This window comes from Peromyscus eremicus, chromosome X (assembly GCF_949786415.1).
Source record: "Peromyscus eremicus chromosome X, PerEre_H2_v1, whole genome shotgun sequence".
Lineage (NCBI taxonomy): Eukaryota > Metazoa > Chordata > Mammalia > Rodentia > Cricetidae > Peromyscus > Peromyscus eremicus.
In genome coordinates, this window is record NC_081439.1 from 114495785 (window position 1) to 114518939 (window position 23155).

The 23155-nt window shown below is 40.4% G+C and overlaps 1 protein-coding gene across 1 annotated transcript; it reads left to right on the plus strand.

Moving 5' to 3' along the window:
* The first annotated feature begins 567 nt into the window (after positions 1 to 567).
* On the plus strand, positions 568 to 16645 carry LOC131899837 (synaptonemal complex protein 3-like). The gene is made up of 9 exons (XM_059251307.1): positions 568 to 708; positions 2249 to 2386; positions 2800 to 2866; positions 3447 to 3481; positions 8701 to 8818; positions 10216 to 10315; positions 13115 to 13213; positions 15616 to 15723; positions 15946 to 16645. The coding sequence occupies exons 2-9, from the start codon at positions 2296 to 2298 to the stop codon at positions 16000 to 16002; spliced, it is 675 nt and encodes a 224-aa protein (XP_059107290.1). The 5' UTR covers positions 568 to 708; positions 2249 to 2295; the 3' UTR covers positions 16003 to 16645.
* The last annotated feature ends 6510 nt before the right edge of the window (positions 16646 to 23155 follow it).

Genomic DNA, 23155 nt, shown 5'->3' on the forward strand with positions numbered 1-23155 from the left:
ATACATGCTGGCAAACACTCATAAACATGTCAGAGGGGGAGAGAGAGAGACAGAGACAGAGAGAAAGAGAGAGAGAAAGAGAGAGAGACAGAGAGAGAGAGAGAGAGAGAGAGAGAGAAGAGAGAGAGAGAGAGAGAGTAATCAGTCTCAGTAGGTAGAGACAGGAGGACCAGAAATGTGGTGTGCATATGTAAATGCAGAAAAAAAACATACGCAATAAATATATACATACATAAATCAAAAATAAAAATTCATACAAGGGCCTCTACAGTTGAAATAAAGTAGCAGTGTCATGCTTTGTATTTTACACGTTTTCCTTTAACTTTCAAGCATGTAAAGGAGTATAAACCTAGAAACTGACAGAGTATCGTGCTTCGCTTCGCATTTTCCATGTTTTCTTTTAATTTTCAAGTGTGTAAAGGAGTATACACCTAAAACTGGAAAACATTTGTCCTGAAGTCGGTAGTCCATCCCAGTGCCTGAAGACGCCATCAGGATAAACCAGTTTGCCCTTGAACCAGAGTCAGCCTGGCACTCTCTGTGCGCATGTGCGGGGCCCATTCAGCCAATCAGCGAGCTCCCTGTGGGAGCCTGCCTTTCCTCCCGCTCAAATCACAAAGGTCCTCGGAGGCCGGCAGAGCAGCTTTCACGGTCGAGGCCCAAGTGCTGGAGGGCGCTGACGTGAGGTGCTCACCTGTCCGACGACCAGTAAGCCGTGTTCGCCTGCCGAGGGTTGGGGGTCACGTGAGGAGACGGTGTTTAGTGAGGAAACTCCTCCTGATGGGCAGTGACTTCTGACAGGGGTCGTTCCTGTGACTTCCGACAGGGGTCGTTCCTGTGACTTCTGACAGGGGTCGTTCCTGTGACTTCTGACAGGGGTCGTTCCTGTGACTTCTGACAGGGGTCGTTCCTGTGACTTCTGACAGGGGTCGTTCCTGTGACTTCTGACAGGAGTCGTTCCTGTGACTTCTGACAGGGGTCGTTCCTGTGACTTCTGACAGGGGTCGTTCCTGTGACTTCCGACAGGGGTCGTTCCTGTGACTTCTGACAGGAAAAGGGAGGCAGAGACCTCACTAAAGGGATGAACAGGCTGTGGAGGATGGGGAGCCCTTGCAGGACATGGTCACAGAGCCTGGGGATAGAAGCCGACAGTGGGGTGGGGTGAGGGACAGGGGTGGGGTGTGCAGGACCGGGGTCTATGGAACAGGAGCCCTGGGCGAGGAGCTGTAGGCTGCCTCCATGCTTCTGGGTGGTGCCCAGAATCCCTTAGAAACCAACTGAGGACCCATCTTCGTCTTCCTCCATAGGGTGTGCTAGTTTGATACGGACTGTCTGGATGTTGGAGAGAGGGGAGGGCAAAGGAAAAGAGAAAAAAAGAGGAGACATTGCAAGGGATTAATAAGTAACCCAGGGTGGGTTCTAACCACTGATCCTCCAGGCTCAATCACCCACGTACTGGGATTACAGCCCTGCACCACCACGTTCAGTTTTTTCTGTCAGTTTTGGTTTGTTTCTGTAGGGTGGGATCTCCCTTTGTAACTCAGGCCCTGTCTAGCTTGGGCTGGCCTTGAACATGTAATCTTCTGATGTTTGAAATCCCCAGCTTCTCAAATAGCAGGTCTTTCTGTGTGAGTGGTGGTAATGGTGGTGGGTGTTTGTTGTGAATAGAGCATAAGCTCTTTTACCATGAATACATATTTGCCCACGTTGATTATCTTTCTGGATAGCACCATGATTTTACTTTAAAACTGAGATACAGACTTGCTCAATTTTTTAAAAAGAATCTGTGAGACATAGGACCAAAATTCAGATGTCCTAGAGGTTAAGAACTGACACATTTTGCTCTTTCTTTTTTTTTTTGGGGGGGGACTCATATACTGTAGGTTGTGGCCAATGTTGCACTTTTAAAATTGAGAAATGACAAATTGTTTACTTTGGTTCAAAAGTATACTTTTTAAAAAAAAAAAAAAAACCAAAGTTCAGAGAGAGACATGTTGAGTAGGATACAGGAGGAGATGGAGAGGGGGAAATGTGTATATATATCACATTTCATTGAATATGTGTATGAAATTCTCAGTAGTAAAGGAAAATTATTAAAAACAATGTAAAAAGAGGAAAAAGCTTACTTTCAATGAACTAAGATAATTCTTATTTGATTTTTTGACATTTTAAATTTAGCCATTTATTTAAATGATACCATTGGATTCACATGACTTGTGAGATTCTTTTCCTTTGTATTTTAACTAAGAAAACATCTGACCTTTTGCCAACAGAAGAAGGAATTTTGGTAGAGTTATGTCGGTACGAAAGCAGGAGCACTTAGTGCTTTTTGAATTTGATGATGAAGAAGATGGTCTGAGTGTTTTGAAGAAGGCTCGGTCTGAAGGTACAGCGTATCCAATGTTGGGCATTGATTGTGTCCTGGAGTTCATCTGATTGTTACCTAGTCTCAGATTTTCTGATACTTTCGTTTCTAATTTTAGATGTACATTTCTGTACCAGTTTTAGTGATGCATATTGCTTCTCTTGGCTCTGTAGTCCCAGTATATTGAGAAATGATTAATAACTTAAAATGATTTTACCCCAGGAAGACTTGAAAAGTGTTCCTATAAAATGTTGGCAAATTGTGAATTGATTTCATAAAATCTGCAAAGAAATTATTTCATTTCTATAGCTACTTCAAAAATTTACATTGAGAAAAGTTCCAGAGAAACGCAAATGAAGATAGCACTTTGCTAACTATTACTAATATAACATAATTAATTTCCAATATGTTTTTCATCTGTATTGTTAATACAGAAAAGAGCCCAGTGTTTAACAAAGATGAGAGGAAGTGCCCTCCTGCAGAAGTAGATGAAGCTATGGGGTAATATTTTCAAATAATTTTTTGCCAGTTCAATAGAGTACTTCAAATGTAGTGCCTGTAATTCCTGCTCTAGAGAGGTGAATGCAGGAAGATCAGAAATCCAAGGTCATCCTCAGCTATATAGTTATTTCAAGTCTAGCCTGGACTCCTTGAGACCTCGTAATCACAAACACATAGCGACTATGGCTACCTGCATAAGACCTTCACACACACACACACACACACACACACACACACACGCACGCACGCACACACACACACGCACACACACATACACTCACACGAGAATAGGAAGGAGACTAGTTGGGAAGAAAGAGTTCAGCAAGAGTGGGAGACAAATAAAAGAAAGTAATGGGGATATACTTGTATGACTTGTCAGCACTAAGGTAATAACAAAGGTTTACTTTAGTTGTCTAAGAAATATGTTATGTTATGTTGCATGTGACATTTGTTCCAACCCATATGCTATATATTATAATAATTAAAAGAACTTTTGTGTAAAGTTTTGTGTGTGCTAGGCAAATGATCTACCACTGAACTATATTTCCAGCTTTAATTTTTTATTGTAATTTCTTCACAGAGATGAAATACACACTATGTTGGATAAATTCGGAGGTATGTTTTTGGAGATAAGTATGTTAACAAAAAATTGTTTAAAACTATATATTAATTTATGTGAAAGGAAATGTTAATCAGTGTTCTTTATAACTGTCATTTAATGCTCACTTAGCAATGGATTTCACATGAATGTTGTGATTTAAAAACATAAATTTTTCCACTTAAAATTTTCCATGATTAAAAAAAAGTAAAAATGACGCTTGTAGACCTGTGAGTCTCATATAGAATTTTAGAAGAAAAAAATAGATGGAGAAAATTTTACAATTCTTTCTATTCACAGACTAATAGTTCCCACAAGTGATTCTATGTATCAGGTTTTCATTTACAAAATTTATTTTGTAAGACTCTTGCTGAATTCCCTTTTCTGTGAAGGAGAGCATAATCCTGAAGACTAATAAAATCCTTCATTATTATTTGTTAAGATTTATTTTCTTTTTAATTATGTGTCTCTGTGTGGGGGTGTATGTCACATGTAAGTGTCTGCAGTGCTCAGAAGATGGTGTAGGATATCCTGGAGCTGGAGTTAGAGGCAGTTGTGAGCTGTATAACATGGAACTGGGAAATGGTCTCAAGTCCTCACGAAGAGCAGCAAGCACTTGTAACCACTGAGCCATCTCTCCAACCCCTGTATAATTACTTTTATATCCAAAAATGTGAGGGTACTGGAAAAATGGCTTATCAGTTAAGGCTGATTGCTTCCCTTGTAAATGACCTGAGTTCGGTTCCCAGCATCCTCATGGTAGCTCCTAGCCATTTACAACTCCAGTTCTGGAGGATCTTGCTCCCTCTTCTGATCTCTGTGGGCACATACAAGTTATATATACATACATGCATGCAAAACATTCATGTACATCAAATGAAGAAAATCTAAAATACAAGTTGTGAAAGGGAAAGATCTGAAATTTAAATACTGTTCATCAGTTGTATAAACTCCTTTTTATATAGTAGTTTGTCAATTCCTTTGTTAATTTTGTGTATTGCTTCCTTGTTTTTTTTTTTTTTTTTTAATTTTTATTTTGCAATACAATTCAGTTCTACATATCAGCCACAGATTCCCCTGTTCTCCCCCCTCCCGCCCCCCTCACCTTCCCCCCAGCCCGCCCCCCACTCCAATCTCCTCCAGGGCAAAGCCTTCCCCACAGACTGAGATCAACCTGGTGGACTCAGTCCAGGTAGGTCCAGTCCCCTCCTCCCATGCTGCGCCAAGGGACCCTGCATAGGCCCCAGGCTTCAAACAGCCAACTCATGCAATGAGCACAGGACCCGGTCCCACTGCCTGGATGCCTCCCAAACATATCAGGCCAATCAACTGTCTCACCCACTCAGAGGGCCTGATCCAGTTGGTGACCCCTCAGCCATTGGTTCATATTTCATGTGTTTCCGTTTGTTTGGCTATTTGTCTCTGTGCTTTATCCGACCTTGGTCTCAACAATTCTCTCTCATATAAACCCTCCTCATTCTCGCTAATTGGACTCCCAGAGATCCACCTGGGGCCTAGTCATGGATCTCTGCCTCCAGGTCCATCAGTAGTTGGACGAGGTTTCTAGCACGACAATTAGGGTGTTTGGCCATCCCATCACCAGAGTAGGTCAGTTCGGATTGTCGCTCGACCATTGCCAGCAGTCTGTTGTGGGGGTATCTTTGTGGATTTCTGTGGGCCTCTCTAGCACTTTGTTTCTTCCTATTCTCATGTGGTCTTCATTTACCATGGTCTCCTATTCCTTGTTCTCCCTCTCTGTTTTTGATCCAGCTGGGATCTCCCACTCACCCAAGCTCTCTTTCCCTCGACCCTCGCCCTTCACTACCCCCACTCCTGTCCAGGCTGTTCATGTAGATCTCATTCCATTTCTCTGTCGTTGGGCGATCCCTGTGTCTTTCTTGGGGTCCTGTTTTCCAGGTAGCCTGCCTGGTGATGTGAGTAGCAGTCCAGTCATCCTTGTTCCACATCTAGTATCCTGTTATGAGTGAGAACACACCATGTTTGTCTTTCTGAGTCTGGGATACCTCACTCAGGATGATTTTTTCTAGATCCATCCATTTGTCTGCAAACCTCATGATGTCATTGTTTTTCTCTGCTGAGTAGTATTCCATTGTGTATATGTACCACATTTTGTTTATCCATTCTTCAGTTGAAGGGCATCTAGGTTGTTTCCATGTTCTGGCTATTACAAACAACGCTGATATGAACATAGCTGAACACGTGCTCTTGTGGTGTGGTTGAGCATTCCTTGGGTATATGCCCAAGAGTGGTATAGCTGGATCTTGGGGGAGATGGATTCCCAATTTTCTAAGAAATCGCCATATTGATTTCCAAAGTGGTTGTACAAGCTTGCATTCCCACCAGCAGTGGAGGAGAGTTCCCCTAGCTCCACATCCTCTCCAGCATAAGGTGTCTTCAGTGTTTTTGATCTTAGCCATTCTGACAGGCGTAAGGTGGTATCTCAGAGTTGTTTTGATTTGCATTTCCCTGATGATTAGGGATGTTGAGCAATTCCTTAAATGTCTTTCAGCCATTTGAGTTTCCTCTGTTGAGAATTCTCTGTTTAGTTCTATAGCCCATTTCTTAATTGGACTGTTAGGCATTTTGATGTCTAATTTCTTGAGTTCCTTATATATTCTGGATATCAGTCCTCTGTCAGATGTGGGATTGGTGAAGACAGGATCTTACTATGTAGTTCGAGTTGATCTGGAACTTGATCTGAAGCCCAGTCTAGGCTTAAACTGTAGATCTCCTGTGTCAGCTTCCTGGGTGCTAGAATTACAGGCATGAGCTACCACACCCAGTTTGGGAAACGGTATTCTTTTTAGAAGAGTTAATAATAATTGATTCTTTTGTAGGAATTATTGATATCATGAAATTTTCCCAGAGAGTTTTTTTCTGTTTGGTAGTGACAAAGAGTTTGTTTTCTAATCTGTTACATAAAGTGAAGGTTATAGATCCTGAAAGTATAAAATTTTATGTCATAGTATGTATAGATTGATTATAGTTACTAAATGGTTACTATTTATGATAGAAAATATATATTCAGCAACATTATTTAATATATTGAATTTTTATGCACTACTCTACTTAGTAGTAAAATCCCCTGTATAAAAAGCTCCATGAAATTATTTTAAACTATTCCTAAATTTTCTCCATATTTACATGAGTAGTTTTCACTTTTATTTGTGTGTATGTTATACAGGTATGCACCTGTATGAGCAAGTATGTGGATGAGTGTGGCAGCCAGAAGTTGAAATTGGAATGTCTTCCTCAGTCACTTCATGGGTGTGTGTGTGTGAGAGAGAGAGAGAGAGAGAGAGAGAGAGAGAGAGAGAGAGAGAGAGGGAGAGGGAGAGGGAGAGGGAGAGGGAGAGGGAGAGGGAGAGGGAGAGAGGGAGAGGGAGAGGGAGAGAGAGAGAGAGAGAGAGAGAGAGAGAGAGAGAGAGAGAGAGAGAGAGAGAGAGAGTTTTGCCTTCATATATGCATGCACCACAAGCTTGCCTCTTGCCTTCAGAACCAGAAGAAAGAATTTATTCCTCTGGGAATGGAGGTATAGATCGTTGTGAGGCGTCATGTGTGTGTGCGGGGGGAAATGAACCTGAGTTCTCTGGAAGAGCAACCAATGTTGTTAACCACTGAGAAATCTCTCCAGCCCCTCCATTTTTTTGAGACAGGATCTCTTTGTATCTGGACCTCATCATTTCAGAGAGATTGAATGGCCAAGGAGTCCCAAGGAGCTGCCTGACTCTGCCCCTTAGTGCTGTTGTCAGGGACACACAACATCACAGCTGGCTTTTTTTTTTTTAATTTTTATTTTGCAGTACAACTCAGTTCTACATATCAGCCACGGATTCCTTTGTTCCCCCCACCCACCCCCCTCACCTTCCCCCCAGCCCACCCCTCATTCCCACCTCCTCCAGGGCAAAGCCTCCCCCGAGGACTGAGATCAAACTGGTAGACTCAGTCCAGGCAGGTCCAGTCCCCTCCTCCCAGGCTGAACCAAGCGATCCTGCATAAGCCCCAGGTTTCAAACAGCCAACTCATGCAATGAGCACAGGACCCGGTCCCACTGCCTGGATGCCTCCCAAACAGATCAAGCCAATCAACTGTCTCACCCATTCAGAGGGCCTGATCCAATTGGTGACCCCTTAGCCATTGGTTCATAGTTCATGTGTTTCCATTCGTTTGGCTATTTGTCCCTGTGCTTTTATCCAACCTTGGTCTCAACAATTCTCGCTTATATAAACCCTCCTCATTCTCGCTAATTGGACTCCCAGAGCTCCACCTGGGGCCTAGCCATGGATCTCTGCATCCAGATCCCTCAGTCGTTGGATGGGGTTTCTAGCATGACAGTTAGGGTGTTTGACCATCCCATCACCAGAGTAGGTCAGTTTGGGCTGTCTCTCGACCATTGCCAGCAGTCTGTTGTGGGGGTATCTGGCTTTTATGTGGGTGGTGGGGATTCAAACTCAGGGCCTCATGCTTGGCATAGCAGGCATTTTAAACACTGAGCCATCTCCCCAGAACAAAGCGATTTTTCCATCTTTGGTATTTTGACAATTTTTATAAAAAATATATTTAGGCTTACCATTGACAATATTTTATACAAATATCTTATTGTTTTAAACATGACTTGGATTATAATATTCAAGAGAGTAATTTTATGTATTTTAAAACTTGAGTTATAAGACTATACTTCAGGATCATTTCTGTAATTAAAGTTTGACTTCGAACCACAGTTCAAAAGCTCACTAATATCATTTCAGTGGGACATTATTTTTTTTTAATTTAGAAGTATTTCCCTTCTGCTAAGCTGTTTGTTTGTGAAGTACTTAAAATTTATCCCCAACCTTTTTTCTCCTGGGTTCGTTATTATTGTGCCTAATTTTAAAATTATCTTCCATTAGAAAAATCAGAACTAAGGTAAGTTAGAACATTTCCCATCCAAAATATATAGGGCCAAAAATATTTCAGATTTCAGAGTTTTGTGTATTTTATTTTATTTGCATTGACTTCACTGGTTGTACATCCCTAGTCTGAAAATGCAAAATTCTAAATACTCTAAAGTATGAAACTTTTTGTGCACCATGTTGGTGATATATTTCAATTTAATTTTAAGTGTCATTGATATTGTTTAATAATCTTTAGCCATATCTATATATCTATATCTATACACTTGAATATTTAGGAACAATTGAAGTTATTTGAATATTAACCTTTATTTTCGATATAGATGGGATTAATAATTCTCTTCTTGAAAAGAGAAGAAGAATGCAAATGTACTCTGGAACTGTTTCCAAAAAGAGTAGCTACAAGATGAAACAAGTTTGGGGAACCAAACAACAGCGAATGTAAGTTTGCTGGCATTTTTAAGCGCCAAGTTTATATCATCTCTGAGTATATAGTTGGAATCTCCAGTGAAAATGTTTCAATTGAATTTACTCTAAGCGAGTAGTACTACAACTGTTGATTTTAAATACGGTGCTTTTACTCTGTGAGGAAAGGTCAGGAGGCATGACAAAACCCAGTCTCAGAACTTTATTTTGGGGCCGGACAGAAGAGAGCATGGCAGGCCTATGGAAGAGACACGTGAGGAGAAGGGACAGAGGTGGGAGGAGACAAGAGAGGGGAAGAATCTGTGACCAGCTTTTTAAGGATTTCCCTGCACATGCGCATGTGGGCTTAGGGAACTATGCCATGCATGTGCAGATTACCTGACAGCACTGCACACATTTGTGTAATCGCGCAGCATAGTGATGATGTAAGTCCCCTTGCTTAGCTACTGAACTGCGCATGTGTGGTCATACAACTGGAGGAGTGGCAGAATCCTAACAATAATCCCATGCCTTCATAGAATTGAGACATATTTCTTGGAAGTCAGTGAAGATTACATGCTCTTCCTTCCAAATAACAATTGAGAGAGTTATTATTTTAAAAGTAATTCATGTTCACTCTGGAAAAACATTTATTAAGTAAATGGTAGATGACACAAAAACTATTAAATGTCTTTTAGTTAACTGTGTGGACAATGTAAAATATAGTTCATTTTACATCAAAAATAATTTGTGTTATTTTAATTTACCTAACTGTTCTTTGTACTGAATCGTATCTGTCAAAAGGGCTTAGTAAAATATTTCTACTTAGAAATAATTTACTTTTTTTTTTTTTTTTTTTTTTTTGTTATTTGAAACAGGGTTTCTCCGTGTAGCCCTGGCTGTCCTGAAGCTTTCTCTGTAGACCAGGCTGGCCTCGAACTCACAGAGATCTGCCTGCCTCTGCCTCCTGAGTGCTGGGATTAAAGATATGTGCCGCCACCACCCAGCTGAAGTAATTTGCTTTTTATTGGAACCTATAGAATACAAGAAAAATTATTTGGAGATGAAATTAATCTTCCCTTGAAATATGTGTGTGTGTTTAAATGTATATGTGTGTATGTATATATGGAAGATATATATATATATATTTGATATATGTATCCTTATATTATATATATATATATGTGTAATTATGATAAAATTTCCTTGGATTTCAAGAGGCAAACCATATGAGAAGACTTTTGTAAGGAAAAGAAGTATTTTTAGAATCTATATTAATCTACTTTTATTTCTTGGGTTCCCACGAGAATATTTAAACTGTTAAACTGTTATGATTTCCTTCCTTTTCATAGTATAGAATATGTCAATTCAATTTTGTTTTAATTATTTTCATATTGGTATAAAATGTGAGCCTTTATTCTTATGTTTTACAGGTTGGAAGTTAACAATAAGTATTACCCGCAGTTTATGGATCTGTTTAAGCAGTGGGATTTGGAGAAGCAGAAATACAAGAAACAGCAAGAAAACCTAATTGTTGGTATCGCAATTAGCTTTATAATTAATCTTTTATAGCAAGATTTCTAGTAGGACTCTAGATGCTTGCCTTCCATTAGGCCTGGGGAACTATCCCAAGGTGCATTACCCACTGTTACCCAGTTCTTGTCCTGCAGAACCATAAACCACAGAAGTATAGGCAAATATACTCACACATTCCACTGGGCTCCTTATAGTAACTGGGATTCTTATCATTTCAAACAAAAGAAACTTTTGAGAGACTGAAGGTGGTTTACTTCTTGCTGTGAAATCAATCGTGGGTAAGTTAGATTCAGGTACAGTTGAATGGAAAACGGGGGGACTTGAGGTACTATCTTTCTCGACGATGTTGTTGCAAGTTCTTCTTGGGGTTACTAAGTTAATCCTTCCAATCCTGTGTTTACTCCAACATTAGAACATGCAGTGGACTGAGACAAACTTTCTCACTACTGCTGGTAGAGCAGCATCACCGAGTTCATTGTGGTCATTTGCCCATTCCTGAAAAAACACACTGTACTTAGATTATGATTTGGTTTAGCTTTTCTTTCCTTTATTCCTTTCCTCTCTCCCTCCCTCTCTCCCTTCCCTTCTTCCTTTCTTTACTTTCTTTTTCTCTCTTTTCCGTCTCTCTCCCTTCTCCATTGCTCCCCCATACCCCTGCTCCCCGCTTCGTGTGATTTGAACCTGAAGACAGGGCCTTTTACAGACTAGTGAAGCACACCACAGCCAAACCACAGCACCAGTCCAGAAAACGGTTTACTTTCAATGTCCAGAGCTGTAACACAACTCAGGTCCCACTCACACATTATATAGCTGTATTAGTTACTCTTTATATTTTCTTCTTTCATTGCTTATAATCATCAAACAATTTAAACCTAAGATCTGGGGAAACAGGTCATGTAAAAAATTGTGGAGTTCATAGATCAGCTTAGTTTTGCAAATGTTCAATTTGAGGTACACAAGAAATTTTGTCTAGGAAGATGCTGAATATATGAATATATATTCAGATTCACTGGTATATGAATCTGAGATTCAGGAGAGAATGCTGAACTAAAGCTACAAAGTTAAAATTCTGAGCTTAAATGCAGGTTTTTAACCATAAACCTGGATGAAATCACCAAGGGAGTGACTAAAAATGTAAATAGGAAGTCTGAGGAGAGGCCACTAGAGGCCTAGTTGGTAGAAAAGAAATTACCCCAAATGAAGGAAGTATTTATAAAGAAAAGACCCTTAGCTGTGCTTTACACTGCTTATAGACCACGTAAGCTAGATTTAACAACAGGAAGTCATTGGTGTATTGGATAGAATGATTTGGTTGGAAAAATGAGTACAAAACTAATTAGAAGCAGGTGTGGTAGTGACAAGTTTAGTTCCAACACTTGCAAGGCCAAGGCAGGTAGATCTCTAAGTTCCAGGCCAGCCTTGTCTACAGAGTGTGCTCCAGACAAGACAGTAGACTGTCTGAAAAATAAAATGAGAACGAATTAGAATGGGTACAGGACAGAACAGGAAAGAAAGGACTGCTTAGAAGGAGAACAAATGAAAGAGAGGTTTGTAGAGTTTTTTGTTTGATTTGGCTTTTTGAGCTAAGAGAGAGAACGTGTTTGTGTGTTAATAGGAATAATCTTTTTGTTGTTGTTGTTGTTTTGGTTTTTTGAGAGAGGGTTTCTCTGTGTAACAGCCATGGCTAACCTGGAACTCCCTCTGTAGACCAGGCTGGCCTCGGACTCACAGAGATCCACCTGCCTTTGCCTCCCAAGTGCTGGGATTAAAGGTGTGTGCCACCACTGCCTGGCAATAGGAATAATCTGTAGAACAAATTAATTATTTACTTTTTTTGTGGCCCTGGGGGCCTGAAATTAGAACCTAGGGTTTCGTCCATGGTAGCAAATGCGTCTTAGCACTGAGCTATATCCGCAGACATTTCTTACTTTTCCTTATGAGACAAGGTTTCATGAAATTTCCCAGGCTGGCCTGTGGTTCAGGCATGCCTTGTCCTTGTGATCCTCAGGCTTCATCCCACCAAGCAGCTGATATGGCAGACTGAAGTTAGCTGGCCTGGCTAGAGAGTCAAATTACAAGTGTAAGGTAGAGGAGGTAAAAGCTGAATTCTTGTGTTTGAATGGGCATGAGACAGAACGTGGTAAAGAGCAAGTATGCTGTATCCTGAGAAATGAGAGCATAGACAGATGCAGGTTGGTAAAGAAGACTCGATGTCTTCTTTATGATGTTTCTGTATACGTAGTGAAATAAGGTCACCAGGTGGTGAAAATGTTTCCACCAAGTAGACTAGCTAGAGTTGAATTTTCCAGACTCCGGGTTTAGAAAAGTAACAGTGAGAGAGTTAAAATTAATTATATTGTAGACATTGAGATTTCAGAGAATGAGCATTTACTTGGATATGAGGATTTTCTACTGGTTCTTGTGTGGTGGTGCATGCCGGTCATACCAGATATTTGGGAGACTGAGGAAGAAGCACAAGTCGCAGACAGCATGTGCAATATAGGGTGGCCCTGTCTCAAAAAGTTAAATAATTCCTTTTCCATGACTGGTAGGATCATTATATTGCATATTAATTATTTTTAAAATTGCTTAAACTTAGACATAATTTTTTGTCAAAGTAAAATGTTAAATGTATTCATTTTAAAATTATTTCTTTTGACTTCAGTATGGAATTATTCTTTTGCTTTAAGGATGAGAATGTAGCTTAGAGATACAGCATTCACCTATAATACATAAAGCTTAGAAGAACAACAAAAATATTTTACCAAAATATATAAGCTTCTTTTATATTTGTAGAATATTTTCCGCCAGCAGCAAGTGATGCTAAGACAGTGCAAAATTAAACAGAACCAGAGAATGAAACTAATTATACAGATGGTTACACGATACACACAGGTATGTTGTACCCAGAAACTTAACACCTCAGATAATATGTGTATAATGTTTTTTTTGCAATTTGATTAGGGAAACATTTTAATAAGAAATTTCAACTGCTTTTCAGTTTAAATTGTTATGGACAAAAGTGTTAAGTATAGCTGTGGAGCTTTAATTGTTTTGTGATGATTATTCAAGATAGGAAATGCAAATTAGTAATTTTACCTAACAATGTACTTTCCATGCATCATATTCATAGCTGATGAACACTTGAGTCACCATTTTCTGTTTATCTGAGACCAAGTCTGTGAATCATTTCTACATTGTCATCTGTATTTGCATTCCAGTGTTTGTTGAATAGGAAATACTGAATTGAAATTGTGGACTTTTTGTTTTCAAATGTATTGTAGAAGTACTTTCTGACATCCTCAGTTCTGGAACTGTTACACTGACCAAAAATGACTGTAATGCTACTTTATAATCATTAGAGATAACCAAGAAAGTACTAGACTGTTGAGGAAATTTTTAGATTGAGAGTTGCCTGTTTATACATAAGCATATTACCAAACATGGGTCTCAATATTAAATAGTTTTAAAAGGATTTTAAAAGGTATATTTTTAAATTTTTTAAAATATCTTTCATGAAAACAAAAGTTGTTTTAAGTGTTTTCAGGCAGAGGACTTGTCAGCTTTCCCTAATGTTCCCTAGGAACAGTTTTTTGATTGGTATCAATATTTGATAAAGCACTAATCAAGCTTTCGCCTAAATAGTATCATCACTAAATGTCCTCATTTACCATTAGGAACATTAGTGTAATGTTTAACTCTTCCATATCTTTTAGGTTCTCAAATTGAGCTTCTGTGCAGTGGCTCATCATTTCATCAAATCTTTCCTATCGCTATTAACCTTAGTTCATTCTTTCTGCTAGTAAACCTTATCATCTTTGTACTGTGAAAACTCTTAACTGATTTCTGTTCTTCAGTCCATCCTTCATAGGTCTGTCATGTTGTCTTTCTACAACATCTCTTTCTTCCTGCACATCCATCAGTGATTTCTCAGTTTTTATAAATTTCTTAAATACATTCTAGCTATTTAGATTCCCCATGACTGAGTCTCGTTTTAAGCACCATTTACTACATGTACCTACTATTCCCACCTCTACACAACTGCTTTGTCTGACCCCACAGACTGTACTCCTGTGCTTTGGGAGTGTTTTTCTCCAATATGTTTAATTCCTCCTTATCTATTGATGTCTTGTTCATTTGCCAGCTAAAGTAAAATCATTTACCAATCAATCTATACTCTGTATATACAGAAAGCTGCATTTCTATTTGTATTTTAACTTATTTGTACTGTTGTTTATGTTTTTCCTCATTGAAGAAAAATGAAGCAATCTCCTATTACTATTGTTATTGTTATTATTATTACTACATTAAGTACTTTTGGGGACAATAGGAAGTGGAATAATAGTTTATTGAGTGGATAGTAAAGGATTAAAATTTATTTCTTCTGGCTGGATGTGATGGTACATGCCTATAATGCTAGTATTAGGGAGGGTAGGATAGGAGGATATCAAATTTGAGGCTTGACTGAGCTACATGGTGAGACTCTGCCTTAAAAAAATGCTGTATATATATATGAAGTTTTTTAAGTATAAAAATCCCTGAATGATAAAACGTGATATTTTTGAGACAGGTCTCACTATACAGCCTTATCAGGCCTGAGGTTTGCTATGTAGGCCAGACAAGCCTTGAATTCACAGAGATCTACCTGCCTTGGCCCTCAAGTGCTTGGATTAAGGGTATGCACCACCATATACAGATTAAAAATGTAATTTTTAGTTTATGTAAATTAAAAAGATCTCCACAGTACAGATCATTTTCTTCCCTTAGTGAATTCATGTCACATTTACCACTAGTCCAAATAAAATATAACCTGACATTTGGAAACATACTAGAAAATTTCAAAATTATCATACTGATGGGACCTTGTAGTCTTAATCCTATATCTTTTGCCTTTGCTTTTCTTTGAAACAGGTCCCACTGTGTTGCTCAGGCTTACTTCTAGATCTCTGTTCTTCTTGAGCCTCCAGATACCTAGGAGTCATGTGAAACTGCACAGCATTTTTGTTGGTTATTTGTTTGTTTTTGCTTCATCTTGACCTTAACAGTTCATTAAACCACTCTTTGGGGGAAAGTATGCTAATTTAGCCTCTTTAACAACATTTGATTCATGTCTGATGTATTTTACTTCGTTCTGTATTATTATTATTCATTTCTAATTTACAATGTTTTGAAAAACGGAATTAATAATAACCATTGATGAGTATTAATAAATTCTCACTTGTGAAAATGAATTACACAATTTAGAATCTAAGATGAAACACTATGGATTATAAGTGAACTTGCCTTTTGTGTTTTAGATTTTGAAGAACATTGAGAATAAGAATAATAATGTTCGATCGACTGCTTCATTTGATGAACTTAAAAAAGAAATAGCTGAGTATCAAAAGAAATACAGGATGGAAACTGTAAGTTATATTTTAATCTTGAAGTTTTATATATATATATATTTTTTATTTTATATATTTTTATTTTATTTTATAAAATAAAAATTTTATTTTATAAATTTTATTTTATATAATTTTATTATATTATATAAAATTTAGCAGAAGCGCTGAAGTATTTTATTTACTAAACTGTGCATAACAACTCAAAATTCATTGTGTTTATTTTCTCCTTCTATGAGACAGCAGCAGCAAGAGATTGCAAATATTCGAAAGTCTCTTCAATCCATACTATTTTCATGATTCTTTGAAGAAAACTTGAACCTGTGTGGAACAATATAATTCTAATGTTAGATGAAAAAGCATGTTTTTATGGTGGAAATTCAAGTTTAAATAAAATGAAAACAGGCACATAGCTAGCACCTATTCTGGTGTTTCCAGGTTTAACTCTTTTGTTGTTAATTAGTGAGATTTTTCTCTCCAGCAGTGTGAATTCACTTTTGTGAATAAAGATTAGTTTCTTTCTTTTGCCATCAGCATATTGCTTCATTTTATTTTGGAGACGTGATCTTACCATGTGACCCAGACTAGCCTCCTATTTCTGAGCTCAAGTGATGCTCACAGCTCAGCCTCCAAAGTACCTGTGATTTTTAATTTTGATTTGCTGATATATGTATAGTATTTATGTGTATGTACTATATGTATAATACTTATCTCAAAATTGAACATGTTTATGTGCCTCTTCATGAAAAGGCAGCAGCAAAAGATTGCAAATTCTCAAAAGCTTTTTAAATCTATTATTGTACTGTCCAAATAAAATATAAGAAGGCATGTGACTGGCAGCCGTTCCTCTGTAGCAAGGTTTCAACTCTTTTATTGTAAAAGTGAATTTTTTCTATAACACTGTCAAATCATTTTATCATCAATAAAGTGTATTTAAGTTTTGGCTTTCGCATATTTTTTAATCACTCATAACAGGTACAAACATACTATTATGTAAGGTTAAATTGGATATTGTATTATGTTATAGGTTTTTCTGTCTTGTCTCGTTTGAGACAGATTCTAACCATGTTTCCCAAACCAGTCTTGAACTCCAGGGCTCAAGTGATCTTCATGTCTCAGCCTTCTAGATACCTTGTACTACAGGTGTGTGTCACAGTAGTGAGCTTCTTTTTTTTTTTGTTTTTGAAGGAAAATATTGAAGAACCCCATTTTACATGTATATCCTCTTCTTTGTGTTTAGTAAAATATCAATCCAATTTGAGGGAAAGAAAATATTCTTCGATTTATAAAATTTACTTTAAAAAACCCTTCAATTGTGTCTAACAATAACTTAAACTGCCATGTGTGCCTGCATGCTGCCATGCTCCCTGCCACAATGATAGTGGAATGAGCCTCTGAAACTGTATGCGAGCCCCAGTTAAATGCTTTGCTTTATAAGAGTTGCATGGATCCCCTGGGACAGGGAAATAGAGTAGAGTTTGCTGGTGGGGAGGGGAACAGGAGGAATCTGGTTGGGGGTATATGGAGAGAGAGATTGCAGGGAGAGGCAGCTGGAATTGGGGGGAACTTGGTGGGTAGTGTGGAAACCTAGTGCAGTGGAAACTTCCTGAAATCTATGAGGGGGACCCTAGTGAGGACCCCTAGTAATGGAGGATACAGAATCTGAACTGGACATCTTTTGTAGCCAGGCAAGGCTTCCAGTAAGGAGCTGGGATTGCGTTCAGTCAAGTGTTTTGGCGGAAGGGGTTCCGTGGAAATCCCCAAACAACCCAGGCTCATGCTAGGACAGAAGGTCACCCTCCAAAAACAGCAGGGTGGCCTTATCACCGAGGACAATATCCACACAGCTCATTGAATGTAGAGAGGTTGAGCTGGCGCCTGCATGGAGCCATTACACCTATGGTCTAGTCTCTGGTGTGGGAAGGTGCTTTTCAGGCCACTGAAAGAGAAAGGTGGACAACAATCCAGCCGCAAAACCTTCAGCCTACAATCTGCCTGCAAGATGTGCAGGGGGAGGGGGAATGATGGTGCAGAGCTTGTGGGAGTGGCCAACTAATGTCTGGTTTAACTCGAAGTCCAGGTCATGAGCAGGAGCCCATGCCCAACAATGCCTGGATAGCCCAGAGACCTAGGATAGAACCAGACATGACAGGCTAAACGAATTCATTCATTCATTCATTCATTTAGAAAAGTAAATAAAATCAATGAAATGATTCCTAATGATATTCTGCTATCCTCACTGGACACACTTCCTCCAGCAGCAGATGGGATCATGTGCAGAGACCCAGAACCAGAAGTATGGAGTCTAAATTGGAGGTCTCCATTTGGTCCCTATCCTGGGAGCTCAAGAAACCCGGTAGAGGAGGGCAAGGAAAGACTGTAGGAGTCAGAGGGGCTGGAGGACACCAGGAGAACATGGCCTACTGAATCAACTATGCTGGGCTCACATGTGCTCACAGAGACTGAAGTGACAAGCACCGGGCCTGCACGGGTCTGAGCCAGGTCTTTTGTGTACATGTTATGGCTGTTAGCTTGGTGTTCTTGTGGGACTTCTAACAGTGGGAGTAGGTGGATCTCTGACTCTTGTCTGCTCTTGGGACTCTTCAGCCTCCATGAAAGCTTTTGCCTTGGCTTACTGTATCTTGTCATGATTGGTTGTGGTCTCTGGGAGGCCTGCTCCCTTCTGAATGGAAACGGAGGGGGATTAGGATCTGGGAGAAGGGGAGGTTGTGGGGACCTGGGAGAAGAGGAGGGAAGGGAAACTGGTTGGGATGAATTGTATGAGAGATGAATCTACTTTCAATTAAAACAGAACAGAAGTCTTTAGACTGTTTATGCACATCTGAAGCCAGTCAATTTTACCACTAATTTTATTGTTGTTCTTGAACTTATTCTAAGATGCTCCAAGTTGTTTAATTTGATCATGGATCCCAGTCTTTTCCTTTGTCAATTTATCCAGAAATGGTAGGACCAACCAACCAGTATCATCATTTTTTCCTTGTTTTTTCACAAATTATCAAACATTTTCTGTAGAGTCACCAAATCTGTTTCTGCTCACAGCTGGTGAATCAGAATAATGAAATGCATTTGTTTCCTTAAGTCACACCATGGGCTTTCAGAACTCTCTGAGCTTCCAGGAGAGGCTTCAGTGACTACAGGTGTTGACAAATTGGAAAACCTATGCCATATGCTTAAAAAATTATGCCAGGTGGCAGTGGCACATGCCTTTAATCTCAGTACTCAAGAGGCAGAGCCAGGAGGAACTTTGTGAGTTCGAGGCCAGCCTGGTCTACAGAGTGAGATCCAAGACCGGCACTAAAACCTGCACAGAGAAACCCTGTCAAAAAACAACAACAACAAAAATATCCTTATATTTCTGTGGCTCTAAAACCTCTTCTGGTAACAAAATCGGCATTAATCATGGTTCTCTAGAGGATCAGAACTTATGGGGATATACATATACATATATTCATATATATATACATATATATATATATATGATTTATTAGAATGGCTTACAGGCTGTGGTCCAGCTAGTCCAACAATGGCTATCTACCAATGGAAGTCCAAGAAGCCAGTGCTTGTTCAGTCCATGAGGCTGGATGTCTCAGCTGGTCTTCAGTATATACCAGAATCCCGAAGTAGTGGGCTCTAATGCCAGTGAAAGAATGGACTTGCTATTAAGAGCAAGAGCAAGCAGGCAAAGAGAGCAAGCTTCCTTCCTCCATGTATTTTATATAGACTGCCAGCGGAAGGTGTGGTCCAGATTAAAGGCGGCTCTTCTCACTCCAAAAGTCTGGATTAAAGATGTATCTTCCCACTTCAAATATCCAGATTACTTGTGGGTCTTTACACTTCAGATGATTTAATTAATAAAAGTTCCCTCAGAGATGTGCCCATCATTTAGGTCTTAGTTCATTCCAGATGGAATTAAGTTGCCTGGGAAAGCAATGATCCTCCAACCACAACTGAGATGGATAGTGAATCAGGATGAAGGGACCAGGGCTCTACACTCTTCAGACTCTAAGAGCCCTTGGTTGCTGCAACAATAGGAGGCCATACAGCTAAATTTTTGGTAGATGCTGGGGCAGAGCTGTTTTCATTGGTAACTGGACTTACTGGGTTTTTGAAAACGTGGTCCTCTGGCAGTAGGAGACTGAGCAAAGTGTAAGGATTTAGAACAGTAGGATGAATGATTTCAGTCCATTTATTTACCTCCCAGAGATCCTGAACTGTCTTAATTATCTGAGGTCCCTGGTTTATGGACAGGGAGGAAAGGCATACTCCAAGCCAGCTGGCATGGGGTGAGAATGTTAGCATCTAACAGCCTCTTGATACAAGGAGCAATTCCCAGTCTAGCCTTTTGGTTAATGGGATATTGCTGGATCCTTATAGGTGTGGCTGTAGTCATGATTCTTCCCAGGAGAGGTGAGCGGTGCTCTTCCAAGCATGGATGAATTTTCTCAGCCCAAACTTTGAGAAACTGTTATTGCAAGTACTGGATCAGGATTTATTTCTGCTTTGGAGTCTGGAAAGTTGGGAAATATTATTCAGAGAGAGGGGTAGTTTATCTGAGTTGGTAGGCAGCTGCACAGGAAATTTTAGTTTCTTGAGGAGTAAAGGCAATGTTGGTGCCTAATTTTCAAAGCAGATCTCTGCCTAGAAGGTCGAAAGGGCAGTCTGGGACCACCATGAAAGAATGAGTCATCTGTTTGTGGCTCAGGTAAACTGTTATTATAAGTGTGCAGTGATAGTCCTTAATCATACCTGTGGCTCCCTGTCCAGGTCTACACAGTCCTGGACCTTAAGGATACTTTCTTTTCCATTCCCCTGGCACCAGTGAGCCAGGCCATATTTGCCTTTGAATGGAATGATCCAATGCCCATTGAGACTAGCCAGCTAAACTGAACAGGACTACCCAAAAAGTTCAAAAGTTCCCCTATGACTTTTGTGGATGGAATACAAAAATCCTTAATTCAATCCTCATTCAACTCTGCTCCAGTATGTAGATGATCTACTGGCAGCAGCCAACACCACTACACGTTCGAAAGACCAAAGGTTTTTCTGCTCCAGACTTTGGGACAACATGTCTCTCTGAAAAAGGCTCAACTTACAAACAGAGGTCTTGTATCATGGATACAAATTTGCTCTAGGTAGGAGAACTCTCAGTGGCTTCCCAGAAGGAAGCTATCCTCAGGACCACCACTCCTAAAGCAAGAAGCAGGCATGCAAATTCCTGGGGGAGTCTGTATATTGTAGGCTCTGGGTTCCTGCTTTTGCTGAAATAGCCCAGCCCCTTTATTTTCCTACTGTGGGAGATGATTCTTGGAAGTGGACTGAAACAGAGGAACAAGCTTTCTGGGAACTAAAGCAGGCTCCAACCTAAGCCCCAGCTTTGGCCCGACCAGATGTTACTAAACTGTTTCACCTTCTCAGTCATGAGACTCAGAGCATTGCAAAGGGCATTTTGACTCAGACCCTAAAACCCTGGTGGTCTCCAGTCGGCCATCCTGTTTGTGTGCCATAGCCCAAACCACTATACCAGGAAGAGAGGCTGACAAACTCACCCTGGTCCAGGTCCTGACTTTAAGGTCTCCACATGCTGTGGAAACCCTCTTAAGAGGGGCAAATGGCTAGTGGGTGTCAAATGCCAGTATCAGGGTCTGTTGCTCCATCTCACAGTTGCTGCTGTGCACAATCTCAACCCTGTGACATTGATGCCTGATGATGACCCTGAGGTCCTATTCCATAACTATGAGGACTTGCTGGAAATTCCTCAGGCCAGTTTTCCAGACCTCCAGGACAGTCCCCTGTCTGAGGCAGAGGCTGATCTCTTTCCTGATGGAAGCAGCCTAGTCACTAATGGAGTCAGGAGTACTGGAGCAGCAGTAACTAACCAATGGGACACCATATGGGCACAAGCCTTGCCACAGGGCACATAAGACCAAAACGCAGAGCTGATGGGTCTCACTCAGACCCTACGCTGGGGAAAGTGAACATTTATACAGACCGCAGGTATGTTTTTGCTACCTTTCATGTCCATGTTATGATTTATATAGGAGAGGTGTATAGCATGAATCCTAATTGATCTTAATAATAAAAACCCAGAGCCAGGTATTGGGGTAACTGCTGAAAGATCAGAGAGACAAAGGAGCAAGCTATAGCCACCTCTTACCTTGCCAATTCCTCAGCCTGAAGGTGGAGGGGGGCAAGTTCCTGTCTCCACCTGCCTTATATTCTTCGCTCTGCCCAGCCATATCACTTCCTGTTTCCTCCTCCCTAGTGCTGGGATTAAAGATGTGTGCCACCACTGCCTGGCCTCTGTGGTTAACTAGTGGCTAGCTCCACACTCTGATCTTCAGGCAAGCTTTATTTGTTAGGGCACCAACAAAATATCACCACAGATATTAACTGCTGGAAGAAAAACTCTAAAACAGAGAGGAAATTCTAGCTGTCCTTAAAGCAGTCTGGCTCCCTACGTAGGTAGCTGTTATCCATGACAAGGGGCATCAAATGGCAGCACACCTGAAGCTCAAGGAAACTGTAAGGCAGACCAGGTAGCCTGACAGACAGTAGAGATGCCTATGGAGCCCCTTTCTGTCTTGCCCACTACTTTTCCTATTTATAGATCCCTCGCCAGCTCCTCAGCTCTGAGAGGTGGCCACCTCTCTCAATGTCTCTCAGCCTCTCAATGTCTCTCCTGCACACAGGTCAACCCAAAGCAAGGGGTAAAAGGAGTTCCTGCTGTTCGTCTGAACTGACTTGCCCCCGGTGAACAATGGGAAATTGACTTTACAAAGAAGAAAACTCCTCACATGGAGTATAAGTACTGTTAGTGTTTGTGAACACCTTCTCCCGATGGGTGGAAGCCTTTGCTATCTGTAGGGAGACTGCTCTGACAGTGGTCAAGACTCTTTTTACATCCCTAGGTTTAAGAACGAGAGAGGGGGAAGGATGCTAGAGGCCAGAGCAAAAGTAAGATACACAAAAGTAAGGAAAAAAAGCCTAAGGCCGAAAGGTAAATAGGATAGGTTCAGTTAAGAAAAGATGGGTAGAAACAAGCCAAGCTAAGGTTGGACATTTATAATTAAGAATAGGTTGTTGGGCCCCCCCAAAGACCTTCCTATTGATGCACTCACAATGGGTGAGCAGGGCCAAATGCCTGCACCCAGGGCCTCTCATTGGCAGTGATGTAAGCATCCCATTGGCTTTCATTGGCTGGGCAGTGGAAAGAGGTGGACTCTTCCTGGAGAGGGAGCTTGAAGGGAAGCTGCCAGCAGCCAGGCCAGTACCCTGTCCCTGGCTCTCCTGAGGACTGCCCTTTAGCTAATCACTACCATTGCACAGGTCCTGAGAGTCAGAAAAGCAGGCCTGGTGATTCACTGTAACCCTCAGTGTTGCCCAGGCCAATAGTGACACCACCATGATGAACCTTCTATGGAGGATTTCTGTC

Bases quoted from the DNA above. Each gene is read 5' to 3' on its own strand.
- LOC131899837 (XM_059251307.1), top strand. From the start codon at position 2,296: ATGTCGGTACGAAAGCAGGAGCACTTAGTGCTTTTTGAATTTGATGAT. The intron at 10,316-13,114 runs GTTGGTATCGCA...TTATATTTGTAG, and splicing joins AACAGCAAGAAAACCTAATT to AATATTTTCCGCCAGCAGCA. The intron at 15,724-15,945 runs GTAAGTTATATT...TCTATGAGACAG, and splicing joins AGAAATACAGGATGGAAACT to CAGCAGCAAGAGATTGCAAA.